Consider the following 17892-nt stretch of genomic DNA (forward strand, 5'->3'; position numbering starts at 1 on the left):
AGTAGACTCCTCCAGACACATATTACCTGTTAGTATCTGTGCAATCGGCCATAGCCAGGACGGTCTCGATTTTCACCTCGGCCTGGGCGTGTGTCGCCACCCGTGTAGCGCCTAGTATCAACGAAGAAGAGGATGCGCCTTTGACTTTCGCTAGACTCTTGGCTTGGTTTGGGCGGGTTATGAATTTTGTACCTTGGTCTGCGAGATGATTGTGATAGCCTTGAGGCGGTTCGCTGGAGTGCTGTTGGATACTTCACCGCAGTACCGTGGTCGTTGTATCAAACTCGTAACGCGCCCGCTATAACATGAAATACATGATTTGAGCATTCAGCACTCCCCAGGAACGTTGTATGAGCCTTTTCCCTTCTTTGAAGCATGGAGCGTCGTAAACTGCAAGCGCAGACCTCAGCATACGTAGTCCCAAAGCGGCCCTCGTATACTTGTGATTTACCGATACTTAATTGCTTTGTATGTGATGCATCAATCTTGATAATTTTCTAGGCCCCAAAGTAATATGTTGTAACAACAAATGTCAATGTCGTGCTTTCTCTGGCCGTTGCGGACGCTACGAGCGGAATCTTTGTCCTCTGATACTCAACCACGGTGTACCCCAATATGGCCTTGACAAGGTATCCAATGCGTAAATGACAGTAGGTAGGGCAGCATCGCTATCTACAGTGGGAAAGAGCAGGCCGAACATTTGAAGTAGAATAGTACTTTGGCCATATTCTGTCCTAGCACGTCTAAATCGTTGTGATGTTTGGAGTGCAAGACACCTATGGACTGGCATATAAGCTGCGACATACGCCTGCCGCATATGTATATCCAGCTGACCACACATGGATTTATTCCAGCTTACAGTCCTGTGTAGCGCTGAGCCTCTGCTTACCAAGATACAATTTTTAATGTCGAGATAGCATAGACAATGCCTCGTTTCGTGGATAGGGTCTTGTGTACCTGCGGCAGTTATCGTTGCTAGCATCGGCTACAGGTACTTTGTTAGTAAGTCGCTCAATCCTTTTGTTGAGACTTCTGCGCGCTAACGCCGTTAGTGTTTGCGTGCCTTACGCTGTTCCGGCAGTAGTTCTGCAGACAGTGTTCTGGGGTATTAAAAAACGACACTGTGGTACAAGTGATGGATGCGACGAGGAGCAAGGAGCCTGGAAGTACGAACACGCATACGATGCTCGGGATTCAGGGTCTAGTTGTAACTGGGCGAGACGCGTGCGACACCGCAAGCCAGGTTTCGAAGCCTCTCGGGCTTTTGAGTTTGTCGCATCAGAGTCGCGTCGACAAGTTTCCTTTACCATGTTTCAGCGTGAGCCAATTAGGCATGTGCTCTGGTAAGCAGAGATACGGTGTGGGCGCAGGAAGGTATATCCGGCGAACATCAGGAATGCAGGGAGCCGAAGGGGACTAGGGCGGGCGAAAACCATGCAGACCCGTGGGTGGAATAATCAGAATCTGAACAATTTTAGTGCAGCCAGCGCGCGTATATACAAGCCGCCCCTCCACGCTCCCTTCCCTCTATCTGCCCTCGCTTTTTCAGTTTTCTTGTATTGTATAGACTCTCCACTCTTCCGTTGGGGCGTCTCTACATCCACGCTTGATACCCGGGGTTTTCACCCTCTCGCGCTGTTGGGCACTGCTTACGCTTGAGCCGCCGCGAATAATTCCAGACCGTATCGATAAGCCCCTCCACCAAAAAGAAATCGCTCGTCGCAGATTCACAGCGCAGCACCACTCACCCCTACCGGCTTCTTTCGCAGATGCCGCACTCTGAGTCGCCGCCTATGGCTCCCGCTATTGTCGTCGACAAGGCCAGCGCAGCCCCTGCGCCCTCGCAGGAGGATGTCAACGCCTTCATCAGCAGCATCGTCACCGCAAAGACGTCGCACGCCTCGGTCGACGCCGCCTACGCCCTCACCACCCTCCTCCAGAACTCAGTAGGCTTCCGCGGCCTCACTGGTTATGGCATACTCGAGGAGATCAAGAAATCGGCGGCCAACAAGAAAGACGCCGTGCGGAGAGAGGGCGCCATGAACGCCCTCGGTGCCTTCTTCGAGCGCCTCCCGCGCACACAACGCCTGACAGAGGCCATCTTCCTGGTCCAGAACGAAGGGCTGGTACCCATGGTCCTTGACCTGCTGGCAGACAAGACTGGCTCCGTCAAGGAGTCGGCCAAGTACGCTCTCGACTCGCTGTTCGAGAACCTCAGCGCTGAGGCCAAGGTCTTCGGCCTCTTGCCTGTGCTGACCAAGTACCTGGGCAAGAAGTCCGGAAAGTGGCAGGGTGCTGCTTTCGCCTACGAACTCATCGGCCGCATGGCCGACAAGGCCAAGATGGGCATGGAGAGCCTCGAGGTCGAGAAGGAGAAGGATGTTCTCCGCGAGTCCATGGGCAAGAAGCTCGAGGGTCTCATCCCTATCGTCGAGGCCGGCATGCACGATCTCAAGAATGAGGTAAGGTCCCCCATCCGCTATTCTACAGCCACCGTACTAACCACGAGCAGGTCGCAAAGCAGTCTGTCAAGACGATGAACAGCCTTACCACCCTCCTCCAGAACGACGATATCGCGCCCCGGATACCGCTTCTCGTTAAGGCCATCGAAGACCCCTCCACGACAAGTCTGCAGAAGGCCATCCACGCTCTCTCTCAGACCACCTTCGTTGCTATTGTCACATCACCCGTCCTTGCTATGGTCACACCTCTGCTCGAGCGCTCTCTGAACATGCCTTCCACATCACAGGAGGTCACCCGCCAGACTGTCGTCGTAGTCGAGAACTTGACCAAGCTCGTTCACGACCCTATCGAGGCCCGCGCCTTTTTGCCCAAGCTTCGCCCAGGTGTGCAGTCCGTCAAGGACCGCGCTTCCCTGCCTGAAGTCCGCGAAATCGGCCAGCGTGCGCTGGACGTTATCGAGAAGGCCATGGCCGACCCAGACCACAACATCGACAGCGGCGCCATCGCGAGGACACAACCATCGGATGTTCAGAAGGTCATCGAGAAGCAGATCACCGCTTCTGCCAACCTCCTTGACTTCCCTGGTGACGCGGAGGTCTTGGCTATCACCAAGAGGTACATCTCTGAGATGATCGCTGAGGTGGTCGATCAGCGCGAGCTTCAGCGCCTCCCAAAGCTCGTTGGCCCCTACCTGGAGCCTTTGCTCAACGCCGGAGACGCCGACAAGGTCGCAGAGGCCGTGCACCAGTTCTACGTGGACGAGGACCACCGCAAGTTCGGCCAGCCCGTCAAGGAGGATGACGGAGAGACAGAGATCGTCAACGCTGTCTTCTCACTAGGATACGGTGGCATGTTGCTCCTCTCGCACACCAACCTTCGCCTGCTCAAGGGCCACCGCTACGGTCTTTGCGGTCGCAACGGTGCTGGAAAGTCTACGCTCATGCGCAGTATCGCAAGCGGCAAGCTGGAAGGTTTCCCTTCTCAAGATGAAGTCAAGACATGCTTCGTCGAGCACAACCAGGGAGAAGACGCTGATCTCTCTATTCTTGAGTACATCGTTCGCGACCCGCGCTTCGCGGACGAGAGCCGAGAGCGTATCTCCGAGGTTCTCGAAGAGGTCGGCTTCACCGCTGGCCCCGAAGGCAGGCAGTCCGCAAAGGTCGGCTCTCTGTCCGGAGGATGGAAGATGAAGCTCGCTTTGGCCCGTGCTATGCTTATGCGCGCCGACGTGCTCCTCCTTGACGAGCCCACTAACCATCTGGATGTTGCCAATGTCGCTTGGCTCGGAAAGTACCTCAAGTCCCACACTGAGATCACTAGCTTGATCGTTTCTCACGACTCTGGTTTCCTCGACGAAGTCTGCACCGACATTTACCACTACGAGCAAAAGAAGCTGGTCTGCTACAAGGGCAACCTGGCTGATTTCGTTCGACAGAAGCCGGAAGCGAAGAGCTACTACACGCTCTCGGATACCCAGGTCAAATTCAAGTTCCCTCCTCCTGGTATCCTCACTGGTGTCAAGTCGAACACTCGCTCCATTCTGCGCATGACAAACTGCTCCTACACCTACCCTGGCGCTTCCAAGCCATCGCTCACCGATGCTTCTTGCAACTTGTCACTGTCATCCCGAGTCGCCATTATCGGTGCCAACGGTGCTGGTAAATCTACGCTCATCAAGATGCTTACTGGCGAGACCGTCCCTCAAGAAGGTACCGTCGAGAAGCACCCCAACTTGCGTATCGGTTACATCAAGCAGCACGCTCTTGAGCACGTCGAGATGCACATGGAGAAGACTCCCAACCAGTACCTCCAATGGCGTTACGCCAACGGTGACGATCGTGAGGTGCTCATGAAGCAGACACGTGTGCTCAGCGAGGAAGACAAGAAGCAGATGGAAACTCCCATCGATCTAGGCGACGGCTCAGGCCCCCGTAGGATCGAGGCACTCATTGGTCGTGCGAAGTACAAGAAGACCTTCCAGTACGAAGTCAAGTGGTTGCACATGCTGCCCAAATACAACACCCAGATCTCGCGTGAGACGCTTCTCGAGAAGGGCTTCTCAAAGCTTGTCCAGGAGTTCGACGATCACGAGTCGTCGCGTGAGGGTCTCGGTTACCGTGTCTTGGAGCCCAAGGTCATCTCCAAGCATTTCGAGGATCTCGGTATGGATCCTGAGATTGCGAACCACAACGAGATCTCTGGCCTTTCCGGAGGACAGAAGGTCAAGGTCGTGCTTGCCGGTGCCATGTGGAACAACCCCCATCTTCTCGTCTTGGACGAACCCACTAACTTCTTGGACCGCGACTCTCTCGGTGGTCTCGCTGTTGCCATCCGCGACTACAAGGGTGGTGTGATCATGATCTCGCATAACGAAGAATTCGTCGGTGCTCTCTGCCCCGAGCAGTGGCACGTCGCCGACGGCCGCGTCACGCACAAGGGCCACCTTGCCGTCAACATGGACCGTTTCGAGGACTCGCGCCCTGGATCCAGCAATGTTAGCAGCAACGTGAGCTCCGCTGCGCCGTCCACCACCGGTACTCCAGTCATGAGTGACGCCGAGGGCAACAAGGACGATATGAAGTTCAGGTCGAGGAAGAAGAAGAAGATGACCAAGAAGGAGCTCAAGGACCGTGAGGTCAGGCGTAGATTGAGGTACATTGACTGGTTGAACAGTCCCAAGGTATGGTTTTTCCCTTTCCATCCACATCGATGCAGATTACTAACAAACTCATTAGGGTACTCCTCAGCCACCCAACACTGATGACGAGGCCGAGTAGATGTTGTTGCAACTGTTTCGGATTATGATCGCATTATGATATCTTAGACTATGCAGATTTGCATTGCTCGGCGTTTAATAGAGGCCTGGATGATTGACTGCATTTGCGTCACCGATAGATTTTGAACGTCTAGCTGCATCCTTATGATGAATCAAAAGCATTTCCTTTTCTTCAAGCTACAGTCTTATCCCTGATTTGCGTGAGTCTTGCTACTTCGTATGAGCTACCTTCGCCTATTATGACGTGTGAGCACCAACGCTACCCGGTAGGGTCCAGCAATGTGAGAAGGTACCTAGAGTCGATACATCATACTGCCGCAATAAGGTAATTGCTCGGTGGAAAAGTGATGCGTTTGAATTGTGCTTCTGCGTTCAATAGTGTAGACGTATAGTGCAGAGCTGCTTGAGATGTCGTCGCGTGCATTGTTTTTGCTGTTCAGAATACCCAATGCTTCAACTCCTACATACCGATCGGTCATATTTTCATTCGGCTTCTTCACTCATTCATCAGTGCGGTGGTCCGATCGGTGGGTGCAGAAACAGATTGCGTGCACTTCGCTCCTTCCACCTTCACTATCTCACCAATCTCACCAGTCCACTGCCCCACCCAACGAACACTCACGCTCCGCAAGTCGGACCCTGAAAAGCGTGAGGTGAGAATCGCCTCCCAACAGCTTTTGCCTAGCGGGATAGCAAACGCCTGCACCTGCTCTTTCGCCTCGCTCCGTTGATATAAGCCCACCTTTCTCTTCCTCTTTCCATCACCTTCCCCCACCACCCTTCTCCACCATCAACCCCTCCACACTCTCTATATCACACACAACTACGACGACAGTACCTTAAAGTACGCTTCCATGAAGCTCATCACTGTCGCCCTCACTGGGCTGGCGGCGCTCGTCGCTGCCTCGCCGGTCGAGACTACCACCGCTGCTGCGGCTTCTGTGTACGAGAACGATGATGTTCACACGTAAGTCGCCTCGCCTTTCGTTCATGTTATAAGAGGGTAGTATACTGACTGTCAACAGGTACAAGTGTGACAGCGACAAATATGTCCTCTCTTGCCTCCGCTCGGGCACCTGCTCTTTCGTCGAGGAGTGTTCCTTCAAGTGCGCCAAGAACACCAAAGGCGCTTGGTGTACCGGTTCGGTGACTGCTACCAGTGTTGAGGATCGAGATGTTGGTGGCCCTTCAGCTATGCACTTGAGCAACGACGAAGTCAAGTAAGTAAACTCCATCGTTCACCAAGGAATGATCATTAATCTTGTCGCTACAGGTATTCCTGCACTAAAGATGAGTGGATCCTCGCCTGTCCCGTCAACGCCGCTTGCGCTACCATTGAGTATTGCCTGGTCAAATGCATCGCGAATGAGCGAGGTGCTGAGTGCTCGCCCGGTACATCCGAGAAGCGTGACGTCGATTCGGATATTCATATCGAGGACAAGAAGACCTACGAGTGCGCCAAGGATCGCACTGGTGTCTTGGTCTGCCAGTATGGCTTCTGCCAAACCGACCACTACTGCAAGAAGGGATGGAAGTGTCGCGACAACTGCAACTGCTGCAAGAAGCCCAGCATGTTCGACCGAGACGTCGACGACGCCGACACTACTGAGGCACCTCCACGGTCCAAGGACGCATCTAGCAATGTAAGCACTCTCCTGCATTCTCATTGAGCTCGAAGAGATCTGAGTTCCAGGCTCGGGTTCGCTCCCATCTCACCTCTGATGGCTACAATTTGTGTCGCAGATCTTTCTAGGTTGAAGTGTACATCGTCTTAGCAAGTGTGTACTTGTTAAGATTTAGTTGCATGCATACTGCAAACTGCGACACGAATTCTTTCCACCCCTGACCACTACATCACTCTCCCGCAATAGCACATTGCTAACAAAAGTCTTCAGGCCCCCACCGTCGTCGAGTCGGACACTTTGGCCAAGCGTGATCCTACCTGTGCGCCTGGAACCTATACCTGCCTGGAATCCGCGTCAACGGGTGCCTGGATCATGACCTGCGACTACAAGGGTGCGTGGCAGTACTCGTCGAACTGCGGTACTATGAAGTGCCTCGAGCGAGACGATGGAGCCGCCCATTGCTGGAACCCAGGACCGGAGTGGAACACGGATCCGGCAGCCGCTAAGCGTGAGGCTTCCTGCATGCCTGGGACCTATTCCTGCCACGAAGACGCGTCAACGGGTACCTGGATCATGACCTGCGACTACCGGGGCAAGTGGGTGCAATCTGCCAACTGTGGAGATTTGAAGTGCCTCGCGCTATCCAATGGTGCCGCGCATTGCTGGAACCCAGGACCAGAGTGGGACACGACAAATGGAGCTCGCGATGAACCATCCCAAGTTTCATCGCGTGCTGCTCCATCTCTGTCCTGTGAGCCTGGAGTATTCGGTTGCGGCTTCAACTCTGCCACAGGAACCAGCTGGGTAATTACTTGTTCTTCAGAAGGAATCTGGTAAGTTCTTTATTCTACGAAGTGTATTTGATGCATGTACTGACTTGGTACCTCTACCTCTGCAGGCTGTGGTCATCCGACTGTGGTCAGGGACAGACCTGTGATCTAGCAGCTGACGGGAAATCTGCCCACTGTAAGCCGGATGCGAAGCCTACCATTGGAGCCCGCGACGAGCTTCTCCAAGTCCCATCAGAGCTGGCTCCATCTATGTCTTGCTCACCTGGATCGTTCAACTGCGCTTATAATAACGCGACCCAGACGGAATGGACTGTCACTTGCGAGCAGTCTGGATCCTACTGGCAGTGGTCTGCCGACTGCGGTAAGGGTTGGAAGTGCGTTTCGGACGGTCGTGTTGCACACTGCGTCCCAAAACAAGCTTTATTCGAAGCCTGGGAAGCTTGGGAGGCCACCCAGACCTCTACATCGACTCTCGAGGTTGAGGCTTCAGCAAAGGCTTGAGTGGAGTCTCATATAACAGAGTAGCAGGATGTAAGGATGAGAGCGATCGGTGCGCACGGCCTTACAGATACGCCTTATGGGTACGCCGACTCCTCCAAAAGCATGCAAGGCGCAGATGGCAGTCGCTAGTAGGGCTTTAACCACTCTTCATGACGTCGTTTCTGAAAGTAACAATGAATGAGACACCTGCGATACCTTGGCCCTTCTCTTGTGTTGCATGTGATTTTTGGCAAGCGGTGACTGATCTTTTCGCAACCCGGTGAGCGAATAGTTGAGGATGATGTCGTGAGGCAGAAGGATGCGATCGATCGAATGCGACGTCGCTAACGGTTGGTGGCGCTAAGGATCTTATGCCGCGGATCTGAAGCTTAGCAGCTGCACAACAACGCTTTGGCTGCAAGCTGCATGGTGCGCTACATGTTCTTGTGGTATCTACAAGAAATGCACGCGAAGACGCGTCTATCAAGTCTAATCAAGAAATGAAGATTAAGAGCAAAGAGCCGACAGGAGCCCGTCGCGAGCAAAAGACCCCTTAGAAAACTGGCGGGGCTCACCCAGCACCTAGTCTCAGATCGACATCGCGTCCCTGCATACACTCGTCATACGTTAAAAAACAACCCTCTTCCAGCTGACCAAGAAACATGCACGGTAGCGCCAAACGTCTACCGCGAATTGTGGCTTGTAGGATGTTGAAGATCTAGACTTTCCTCCCCTCCTCAGCTTCTTCTTCCTGCTGTGCACCTTCTACGACCCTTTACTTTCGCAGATTGACCTTCCGCGGAGCTTCGTCTTCGCATCCAGGCAACAGCCACGATGTCGTTCATCGTCGAACATGCGAAACAGGCCGTCACCGACAAACAAACTAATGTCGTCATTTTCTCGGCCACGGCCATTGCCCTCTACGGGTATGACCAGGGAATGATGTCCCTCATCAACACGAATTATGACTACCTATCCACCATGGGCCTCGAGGAGGAGTCACCAGTCGTGGGTGTGATCGTAGCGGTTTACTACCTCGGCTGCGCTGTCGGCGCTGTGCTCTTCTCCATGCTCGCTGATAAGTTGGGAAGGAAGAAGAGCATCTTTGCCAGTCTGGCAACAGCTAGTTTGGGAAATCTGATCATGTTCGTAGCCGGAATGGGCATGTTGGGAAAGAGCACGGAGATCGCATTGGGCGTTATGCTTGCTGGACGCGTGGTGATGGGATTGGGCGTTGGAGGCATCGACGCAGTCATTCCCACCTACTCCTCCGAGTTGAGCGCCGACGACTCTCGTGGTAAAGCGCTGGCCCAGGAATTCCAGTCCAACATCTTCGGTCTCGTAATGGCGTTTGGTATCAACTTGCTCGTCACCATCCTCCTTGGAAAGCAAAACCAGTGGGCATGGCGCGTCCCTATCATTGTCATGCAGGTCTACCCCGTCCTGTTGATGGCATTTGTCGAACGCCTTCCGGAATCTCCGCGTTGGTTCATCTTCCATGACCGCCAAGATGATGCGAAGAAGGCATTGGACGACATCTATGGAGATGAGGGCAAGGAGAAGCTTGATGAGCTACTTGAACAGCACGAGAAGGAGAAGGATATCAAGGTTGGGTACATGGATATGCTCACCCCCGGCCACGAGCAGTTCCATCCTACTATGGTCACAGTAATGTGCCAGGTCAACCAGGCGCTTACCGGTTACGGTGCAGTCAGTGTGTACGGGCCGCAGATCTTCGAAGTAAGTTGTGTCCATGATCAGAGTGGTACGGTTTTGACTCAATACTAACATGTGACAACAGCTCCTAGGCTTCTCGGTCCGCAACTCTGAATACCTTACCCTTGGCAACTACGTGTCCTACTTCTTCCTCATGACGCTCGCTTGGCTCTTGATCGATGCTATGGGTCGACGCAAGATCATGATCCATAGTTCTGTCATTCTTGCCACCTCATTCGCACTTCTCGGTGTTTTCGGTGGCTTAGCAGCAAACTCTGAGCCCATGAACATTCCCATTATCGTCCCCGGGATCATTGGAACCGTCATTTTGTTTGTTGCCACCGGCGCTTTCGGAATCGGCTGGCTCTCAACCGTGTGGCTGTTCCCCACTGAGGTCTTCCCGACCACCGCACGCGCCCAAGGCACCGCTATCTCCGTCATCATTTGGGGCCTTGCCAACTTCGCCATCACCTTCCTCACACCTGTCCTGTTCAATAACCTCGACTACTGGATTTTCGTCGTCTTCGCTGCAACCAATGCTTTCGCCGGGCTGTGGACGTACTTCTATCTCCCGGAGACTGGTGGCAGGACATTCGACGAGAACATGGACTTCTTCAAAGAGGCGGGTGAGCAGGGAACATGGAGGGTTGGCAAAGTGGGTAAGGGCGAGTGGAAGAAGATGTACTATCCCGATGCTGAGGGAGGTGATGCCGTCGAGGCGGAACGCGTACCGCTGTTGCAGAGGGTGGAAGATCAGGTTCCTAGCGTGGAACAGTCTAGAAAGCCAAGCCAGCAACGGGAACAATAGAGAAAGGAAGCTCAGCCTTCTATGACGCGGGGGTTTCAAGGAACTCTCGAGGCGTAGTAAAAGCGGCGCAAAAGGTAAGTCGTGCTAGTCAACTTTATTCAGAGCTGCGCTGACGTCACCCTCAACAGTTATCATATCAACTAGCATCAGAATGAACATCCAATTTTTCTTCAACAAAACTTCCAAAAAGATCAACACGTTGATCTACATGATGTTCCCAGTTGATGCTCGACGTTCTGCCCCACAAACTAATATAGACGATATAGCCAACCCGGTTGCGGAGAATACCCGGCATCTACGTGATCCAAGTACCGACCACGAGCCACGAACATTAGATTGAAAGCGATCAAATTCCCCAGATACTATCGTCATAGTCTGCATGCAATCTGTTCTCCGCGAGGCCAAGCGATCTTCATACATCCTGTTCATAAGTCTTGCAGCGTCCGCATTATGTGCGCGACATTTCGTTGCCATCTGTATCGACCGCCAAAATGCGCTCACTAACGTATGCAGTTGCGCTCTACGTTTCTCTAGCTAGCGCTGTTCCGTTTGCGACGGCGCAAAGGACAGGCTCACCGTCCGACTCGCCCCAAGACTCCGACATCTACCAGTCCTCTTATCTCGGCGGCGAGCACAACATCGATCCCTCAGACCTCACAGATTTTACACAGCTATGGAACGCAACTTTCAACACGGATGAGAAAGTAAATTGCCATCGCTGCATCTCACCTCTGATCCGTCATTAACACAACCACAGCATTGGGCGCGCCCTCTCGTCCACACTCTTTCCTCCACCGGCCGCCAAATCGTCTTCACCGCGTCAACCGAGAACCGCATTAGAACCTTCGACGCAGAGACCGGCCAGCTACTGAACGAGCGCCAAGTCGCTCCACCATGGCCAATGGACCAAGCGTATTGCACGACGCACGTCAGCAAAACATTAGGCATAATGGGCACGCCAGTCATCTACCGTGAAGACGGCAACGAAATCGCTTTCTTCTATGTCAAAAGCTACATCGAGGATTACAGACAACCAGGTGGCGCTTACCCGCCTCTGAATTCCGTTTACTATCTCTACGGCGTGTATCTCGACACGCTACAGGACCTATACAAATACCCCATGATCATCGATGGCCAGCCCTCTGATAACGATATTCGCAAGACGTTTCTGGGAGGTCTGGTGTTGCAACGGCCTGCGCTACTGTTGCTGGGCGATGTGCTGTATGCGGGGTTCGGCGGGCTGTGCGACGCGTTCAACTACACCGGAAGCGTTGTCGCTGTTAATCTCGCAACGCAGAATACGTATACGTGGACTACGCAAGCAGGAAACGCGAGTCTGTACAATGACGACTGGACAGCGTGGCATGGGGGTGGCGCGGGTGGCATCTGGCAGGCTGGCGCGGGTCTCTCGTCAGATGGCAAGGACGTCTTCTTCACGATTGATAATGGCGGCGGGTCGACGGCTGCAACGCTTGATGTCACGCCAAGGAAGGGCCACGAGTCTTTGGGTGTTCTTTCGGAAACCGTGGCGCGTATCACACTTGATGAGTCTGGCGGTGCTGGGATTCAACTTGTTGATTTCTTCCGTCCGTCGGATTGGCAAATAGACTCTGGACAGGATATTGGGAGTGGGGGTTTTGCTGTCCTTGATGGCGATGTTTTCAAGACTAAGAGTGGGAAGAGGATCGGTATAGCCACTTCTACAAACCCGAAGATGTACGTGACGGAAGTTGACAGCTTGGGTGGGTATTTGCAAGGTACAAACGGTACGGATGGAATCCTGCAGACTATCCCTTTAGAAGGCGAGGTCTTTGGTGCGATTGGATCTTATCCGCTAGAAGGAGGTTATATCTACGTCAACCCAGGCAATACCGCTCTATCCGCGTATGCATTTACTCCGAACGCATCGTCCTCGCTCTTCAGCTTCGCTGGCAAATCCTCCGACTTGAACGGACACTGGGGTGGTGCTGGCCTCCCGACTGTCATCAGCAACAAAGGTCAGCCTGGCACAGGTATCGTGTGGGCCACGGATGTGCAGGCTGGACTGAGAGCGTTTAAGGCAGTGCCGGTTAATGGGACGTTGGTTGAGCTGCCGCTCCCGAAGGTGGAGGGTGCGGTGAAGTTTGGAAGACCTGTGTTTGGCGATGGGAAGGTTTTTGTTGTTGACGGTCAGGGACGCTTGATTGCGTTGGGGAGGAAGACGGCGACGTAACCGTGGGCTTAGGCGTAGGTGCAGTAGTAGTGGTAGCAGTAGATGGAGTGAAAGAGAAAGGAAGAGGAGCGGGCTGCATCCACAAAGGTAGCGTGTCCATCTTCGAAGCGCCTCAACGTGTCCTTCTGGTGTATGCAAATGCCCCGTCACCTCAAATACAGAACTCTTGTACCGTCTCCAAAATTGCTGCCTTGGCTCTTCTCTAGGGCTTACTCGGTGATCTCGGACATGTCCACGGGTCTCTCGGCGTTAACAGCGCCATCCCGGGTGAAACCATCAAAGCCGCATCTCCAACCCGCCTCATCTTCGTCTCACACTCCCAGGCAACAGTATAACAGCCAACATCGGTCTTTCGAAAGAGCGCGACCCGCGATTTTGCTGTCGGACACATGAGCGTATGTCCCGGCTATTCATGCCCACCAACGAGAGTGAACGCGCACAGACCCCCGCCCGCTGCATCATGTCGGCTCCGAGGATCTCGTTCGCTGTCGCGGGTGAGACTAGTCCAGTTTGACCATTAGCGCCACCAGCTGATGTGTGCACAACATGTGCATGAGGTGTTGGTGTGAGGGGGCGGTTCTTGATATAAAGCTTCCCTAGACGTTGTCGCTTCCTGCTTTTCTCATTCAATCACCTCATCTCACAACCATTAAAATCACAGTCTTGCCACGGTCTTCGTCAACTTTGGAGACGTACCCGAAGGTCTTCGTCCGAGCAACATCTAGAACTTTGTGTACCTAAGCACATCTCTTCGGACCAATCACAGCATACGTGTTTGTGAGCAAGCACCGAAAAGAGGCGTAACAGGACGAACGGGGATTATATAAACAAAGCACCGGACCGACTTCAACTTCGAGTATCAACATCGACGTCGATATCACAACTTGCGAGAAAGAGAAGAAGAGCGACATCATCCCATCAACAAACGAACCTCAATATGTCGACCACGCACCTCACAGTCCACGACCTCCTCCGCATAACATATACATACGAAATGCGCGCCCTCGAAGCACAGGCACACATGCAACCTCGACCACGCTCGGATTCAGCTTGCTCGGTAGGTCTCCTCAAGTTCATGGACAAGGGACGCAGAATGGCGAAGACTAACAAAACACAGATGCCAGAAACGTGTGCCCATCTCTCACCACCTACTCCCTCCAGCCCAGAACACGCCATCCTCGAAACCGACTTCACAGAAAAGTACTGTCGCAAAAGCCGTCGGGCTTGAACCGCCCCCCTCCCCTACTGTACTGTTGTTCTGATTAGAAGATAATTCGACATGTGATGACGGAGAAGACGCCACCAGCACTACCACCACGCTATCAGACCGCCAGAACGCCAGAATGTTTTCACCAAAAACCTTAATCACCACAATACCACGCCAACTTCCTCAATTCGATCCCAATGACGAGGAGCGCATCATCGCTTTCAGTCCGCACATGGCGCTTCGCAATGTAGTGGACTTGGTTTGCGCGTCCCGGCGCGCATGGGGCTTGCATGTGCATGATGGGTGTGTGAATCGGTCCGACTGCGGGAGTGATCATTGGCCGCGGGAGAGAGGAGCTGACGTCGCGTGGGGAAGGCGAGGAGACGAGGGACATAGGGTTTTTTCGCGCATGCGCTTCAAGCGCTGGAGTCGTATGATGCGCGGTGGATGTAGCAAGGGGTGATTCAAGACTTGGGATTTGTTGAGTAGTAGTATTTTGGTTCATTGGACGCGCTATGCAATATACCCCCTTCTTTCTTCACGTAATTAGTTTGTCTTGAAGCTTGGTTCAGTATGACTTTGTGGTATTGCATGTGATCTTTGCGATTGTCTAAGAATACTAAGTACGTTGCTGCGCTTTCCTTCAACTACTTACCTAGATATGACTTGCCTTCGGAGACGGCAGCTTACCTATGGTGCTCGCATCTGTCCTGTCATCGAACAAGCCGCTATTCTAGAGGGAGGTGCATTTGTTTTACGCCGCGCATCCAACCCCCAGACTTGATATTATGTCCGTAGACTACAACACCAGATGTACAGAGGTGTTGTCGAGCCACGTCAAAGCTCGTCTTAGGCCTGAAAAGCTTGCCTCTTGCACTAAAGCTTGCGAATACTATGTCGCTCTTCTCCGCCCTCTAGTGGAGGCTTTGTCGGATGTTGATAATGGCGATCGGGATAACAGGAGCTCTTGCACGCCGCGGGAGTGCCCCATGAACTTAATGAGCGGCTTTTGTAGTTAACGCAGTATGCTGTCGCATCTCTATGCGCAGTGCATCGCAAGAATATCTTCTTTGCTTCTCGCGATACTGCAGAAGCTGTGCCAGCATGTTGCATGATGGTGGGAATAGCAGACTCGTTGTCAGGAGTGCGTTATACCGTAAGCTGAGCTGTAAAGCCAACTACAACAGCGTAAACTCTTTTGCGGGGGCCTGGAAAGCTCGCTATACTGAAGAGCGAAGTATGGGCAAGGAGATGTGCGTCCTAAGGTCGAGAAGGCTCTCGTAGCTGCTAGAGATAGCTGTGGGGTAGGTGTAGCAGTGCACTAAAGCGAGGGCGTCGTAGCGGAGCCGGCTAAAAAGGCAAAAAGAGACAAACTAGCAACAGATGTACCTGCATGCAGCGTGAGCTTCTGACCCACTATACATGTCTATGTGAGAATAACTGCAATGTAGTATACAAAAAGACAAAAAGAAATAACATCTACTTACTGCCTTGTCTAATGCCTAGCCAATTCCCTAGGGGACTGACTTACTGCACGTTGCTGTTGCCGGAACCTAAAAGAGCAAAACAAAAAGCAAAAAGGTTCTTGAGTATACAGAGAGCTAACTGTGAAGCTGCCTGTATACCCCTTACTCCTTTGTCGAACCGAACCGTTGCCGAACCTCAAAGTCACGATCACGCAAGCACGACGCACCTTAGCCCATCATATTTGTATCCCGCCTGATGGGTGGCGGCCAGATTCGAACCAGGGTCGTTGTTGTCGTGTGCCGGAACCTCTAAAGAAACTCAAGACGTACCTTAACCAGATCCTAGACCGCTGGGCCAGTTCGTTTTGTATACCGAGAACGGTCGCCCGGTGTGATTTGATGGAAGATAGAGGTTTTAATTGATATATATACCCCAAGAACCTCAGATTGGGTGGGTCCAATGGCATTTTGGATTCTGGGGCGGCGACGTGGGCGATTCGCTAAGGCGGGGCGACGACAGGGTTGCAGGGGACCTCTAGGCGACGGGGAGCACCAGGTCTGCATTGTAATGCTTCGTCTGATGTTCGACTTTGTTGGGGTGGCTGCTCTGCCGCTTGAGACTCCTCTCCGTGACCACAAGCTTGACTCCCTCCCATCTCCTTGACCAGATCACCCTGCGCCAACGTTGAGCTGAATTGGACCTCGATTCCACGAGAGTTCTATCCCAATCGCCCTCAGTGCAGCTTGTTGTGGTGCTGCGTCTCATATGGCTCGGTGGTGAGCCTTGGCGCAAGTTTGGCTTGATACTGCCTCCCCTCGACGGCAGCAACACCACCACCACGCCACCTTTGCGCACTCGAGCGACATACTATTGCTCGGGGGAGATCTAGCATCCAGCGCCTGCAAATAGAAGCGGCATTGCAGATGTTCAATCTGCCTCTCTTGCGGACCTCCGGGGCGGCGGCAGCGCCGGGCAGCATCCAGCAAGACACCCACCAAGCCGGCAACCACCTCGAGCAGCCTCGTGACGTAGAGCAGGCAAGCGTAAACGGTACTCAACACCCTCGTCGCAGCAGAGGTATCGCTCATACAGCCTGCGCCCATCGTAGACATCCGGCGCAGCGGCAAGTTTTCAACACCACTCGGTACGGCACACGATGGTCAAGCGCTCAGCTCGCGAGCCTTCGCTGACTCTCGCAAGCCTTCAGGGAACTATTGGATAGCCTGCAATGCTCCCTGCTCGCGACGGCGGCGATGACCCCTCGAACGAGATCCCCGCGATCATATGTATCTCTCGTCACCTGGCGGCCTCGTTCGCACCTCTCAGACACGACGACTGCAATACACATGCTCCAACCAGGGGTGTGGGACAGTATTGCCAAAAGACGGAGCAAATGCACATGACCATCCGTGCGAAGAGCTCCTTTCTCAAGGCTACCGGAAGGCCGCATTCGCCACAACGCACTCCGCGGGAGTCTCCAAGTGGAGCAAGGGGCGTACAACGCCGTTCTAGCGGTGATTGGGGGCAGACAAGGGCAGAGACTGAGGAAGACAAGGGACATTCACACCCACTCCAGGTAAGGCAGGAGAGACTGTTACCTTTGGGCCTCGGAGCGCCTTCGGAAGGGCCTGCACTCAACTCGTATTCCCAGGGTTGAGGACTTTGATGAAGACGTAGGCTTACGAAGACTGACAGTATTGTGACAGCAGATGCTCGACATGCACGGCCTGACCCCTGGCCCTTCCTCGAAGACTTGAGAAAAGTCAGGCGCTCCTTCCGCACAATGCGCGCTCCAGCCGTACGCTACCACACCTCGAACGGATTGAGAAGCCACGAAGCAGGACACCGTACGACCGATCTCGGAAACCACCTCCCGAGACATCTGCGGCGATGCGCCAACGGCCGTTGTAGCAGATGGCTATGGGGCTATCGCAGCGACACAGTAGGAGTCTGCATCGCTCACACGCTGGCTGAGGGCAAGACCGAGACGCCAAGGACCGGGGAACATACAACCATCGAGCATGCTCATCGTACGACCGGGGGTATAAAGGCGCTGCGAGCGCTGGAGCTGGGAGGCTGATGTACTGGCAACATTCTTAGGCCAGAAAGAGAAACGATCGAAGGACATCTCCAGGCGTCGAGGAACGAAGACTTCAAGACCAGAAGGGCAACGGTACAAATGAGTGGTAAGAGGTATGAGCGGAGGCTTCGAGTCTCCTGACCGCTTACCATGGGTAGGGAACCTCTTGTCGCGCCTCTTACCCACTTCGCGTAGCAACCTTCTCTTACTTGAACAACGGCGCTTGACGCAAACGCAAGCGAACCGAAACTCTTCAGTATGAAGGAT

General features: G+C 53.5%; 5 protein-coding genes across 5 annotated transcripts; all 5 read left to right on the top strand.

Annotated features, from left to right (window-relative positions):
* Window positions 1-1793: 1793 nt before the first annotated feature.
* On the top strand, window positions 1794-5240 carry J4E85_006889 (uncharacterized protein; the record flags this gene model as incomplete). The annotated part of the gene is made up of 3 exons (XM_051471124.1): window positions 1794-2462; window positions 2513-5143; window positions 5199-5240. 3 exons carry the CDS (start codon window positions 1794-1796, stop codon window positions 5238-5240), a joined length of 3342 nt encoding a protein of 1113 aa, XP_051325334.1.
* An 853-nt stretch (window positions 5241-6093) lies between these two features.
* On the top strand, window positions 6094-8156 carry J4E85_006890 (uncharacterized protein; the record flags this gene model as incomplete). The annotated part of the gene is made up of 5 exons (XM_051471125.1): window positions 6094-6206; window positions 6265-6459; window positions 6513-6882; window positions 7135-7668; window positions 7836-8156. 5 exons carry the CDS (start codon window positions 6094-6096, stop codon window positions 8154-8156), a joined length of 1533 nt encoding a protein of 510 aa, XP_051325335.1.
* Window positions 8157-8969: 813 nt separating this feature from the next.
* J4E85_006891 (uncharacterized protein) lies at window positions 8970-10659 on the top strand (the record flags this gene model as incomplete). The annotated part of the gene is made up of 2 exons (XM_051471126.1): window positions 8970-9875; window positions 9937-10659. The coding sequence occupies 2 exons, from the start codon at window positions 8970-8972 to the stop codon at window positions 10657-10659; spliced, it is 1629 nt and encodes a 542-aa protein (XP_051325336.1).
* Window positions 10660-11150: 491 nt separating this feature from the next.
* J4E85_006892 (uncharacterized protein) lies at window positions 11151-12871 on the top strand (the record flags this gene model as incomplete). Its single annotated transcript, XM_051471127.1, has 2 exons — window positions 11151-11363; window positions 11417-12871. 2 exons carry the CDS (start codon window positions 11151-11153, stop codon window positions 12869-12871), a joined length of 1668 nt encoding a protein of 555 aa, XP_051325337.1.
* Window positions 12872-13808: 937 nt separating this feature from the next.
* J4E85_006893 (uncharacterized protein) lies at window positions 13809-14099 on the top strand (the record flags this gene model as incomplete). The annotated part of the gene is made up of 2 exons (XM_051471128.1): window positions 13809-13928; window positions 13989-14099. 2 exons carry the CDS (start codon window positions 13809-13811, stop codon window positions 14097-14099), a joined length of 231 nt encoding a protein of 76 aa, XP_051325338.1.
* Between the last annotated feature and the right edge of the window lie 3793 nt (window positions 14100-17892).

This window comes from Alternaria conjuncta (genome assembly GCF_024043145.1).
Source record: "Alternaria conjuncta strain BMP 0040 chromosome Unknown scaffold_9, whole genome shotgun sequence".
In the NCBI taxonomy this organism is placed as follows: domain Eukaryota; kingdom Fungi; phylum Ascomycota; class Dothideomycetes; order Pleosporales; family Pleosporaceae; genus Alternaria; species Alternaria conjuncta.